The sequence below is a fragment of the Nothoprocta perdicaria genome, unplaced genomic scaffold (assembly GCF_003342845.1).
Source record: "Nothoprocta perdicaria isolate Ctin4 unplaced genomic scaffold, notPer1 scaffold_545, whole genome shotgun sequence".
Taxonomy (NCBI): domain Eukaryota; kingdom Metazoa; phylum Chordata; class Aves; order Tinamiformes; family Tinamidae; genus Nothoprocta; species Nothoprocta perdicaria.
In genome coordinates this window covers 41,558-43,219 of record NW_020455805.1, presented here as the reverse complement: position 1 = coordinate 43,219, position 1,662 = coordinate 41,558, and the positions used below count along the sequence as shown (strand labels likewise).

At 68.7% G+C, this 1,662-nt stretch overlaps 1 protein-coding gene across 1 annotated transcript in view; it reads right to left on the bottom strand.

Annotated features, from left to right (window-relative positions):
• PGLYRP2 (peptidoglycan recognition protein 2) overlaps nucleotides 1-1,628 on the bottom strand; it is a gene marked incomplete at its 5' end in the record, with an annotated part of 4,681 nt that extends 3,053 nt beyond the window's left edge. Inside the window, 2 exons of the mRNA XM_026048515.1 lie at nucleotides 17-227; nucleotides 962-1,628. Of these exons, the coding sequence (XP_025904300.1) occupies nucleotides 17-227; nucleotides 962-1,628 (878 nt within the window). The remainder of the gene's footprint in view (nucleotides 1-16; nucleotides 228-961) is intronic.
• Nucleotides 1,629-1,662: the final 34 nt, after the last annotated feature.

The following is a 1,662-nucleotide window of genomic DNA, read 5'->3' as shown; positions in this document are numbered from 1 at the left end:
CCCGCCGCGGTGGCACCTGTAGCCGATGTCGTCCCAGCCGCGCACGTCCTGGTGGAAGCGCTGCATGGCGCGCATGGCGCCGGCGCAGGCGGCGAAGCTGCGGCACGGCGCGCCCGGCTCGTGCGTGTGGTGGATGTAGACGGAGGCCAGCGGAGGCTCCAGGGCGCTGGGGGTGCCCCGGTAAGGGCGGGCGCCCCACATGCAGCGGGGCACCACGGCCGGGCACTCTGTGGGGACAGCGGGGGACGGGGGTGAGGGTGGCGGGAGGTTCCCATTCTGTTCTTCGGGAAGCTCCTTGGGGCCTCTTGGGACCATGGGGACCTCCTTGGGGAGGTCTTGACACCATGAGGTGAGGCTGGGGACCCCTTGAGGACACAGCAAGGTGTGGCTGGGGACGTCCTGAGGTCCATCAGTCAAGGGACACCCTGGTATCCATCCAGGGGACCCTGGTGTCCATCCAGGGGACACCCCCATGGCCATCTAGGGGACATCCTGATGTCCACCAGTCAAGGGACACCACAGTGCCCATCTAGGGGACATCATGACATTCATCACAAGGGACATCCCAATGTCCATCCAGGAGACACTCCCATGGCCATCTAGGGGACATCCTGATGTCCACCAGTCAAGGGACACCACAGTGCCCGTCTAGGGGACATCATGACGTTCATCACAAGGGATATCTCGATGTCCATCCAGGAGACATCCCAGTGACCACTCAAGGGACACCCTGATGTCCACCAGTCAAGGGACACCACAGTGTCCGTCGAGGGGACATCATGATGTTCCTCAGAAGGGACATCCCAATGTCCTTCCAGGAGACACCCCCATGGCCATCTAGGGAACACCCTGATCTCAATCACAAGGGACACCCCAACRTCCCTCCCATGTCCACCCAGGAGACACCCCAATGTCCAACCACCACCCCCGCAGGTGCCACCRCCCCGGGCCACCTCCCTACCCACGTAGACATCCATGAAGTCCCGCGCCGCCCGCCGGGCCACCTTGGCCACCTCCTCGTCCCCAAGGTCCTCCAGAAGGTGCCGGGTGGCCGGCAGCGCCCGCAGCAGACGCAACGTGGCCACCACCTCCTCCTCCAGCTTCTCGGTCGTCGTGACGTTCCCGAAGCGCCCGCGCCGGTAGCTGCTGGGCGCCCGCTCGCCCGCCGCCCCGTAGCCGTAGTAGCCCCGCAGCAGAGCACCCAAGGGTGCCGGCTCAGCGGCCAAGCGGGCGCCCAGCAGCACGCCGTCCAGCGCCCCGTTGGCCAACGCGTCCGGCAYGGCCCAGGAGGGCCCGGCCAACGTGAAGACCTGCGGCTCCTCCACGTCGTCCCAGCAGCCGTGGCGCCCYGAGGTGGCCCGGCTCCCGTTGGCCACGGCCAACGCGTAGGAGGTGGCCAAGACCTCGGCCACGGTGACGGYGTAGAGCGGGTCCGGGGACCCCACGGGGGCACCGGCCGCCCGCTTGAGCCCCACCTCGAGCCCCGCGAGCAGAGGGCCCACGGCCACCGAGGAGCCGTCGGGGGCCAGCAGCACCCCGCGCTCGGCCACCTTTGGGTGCAGGAGCTCGGCCAGCAGCGCCCGCTGCGGCGGCGCCAGCGTCCCCAGGGATTCGGGGGCGACGTCCCGCGGGACGCCCAGCACGGCGCGGCGCAGCGGGGTG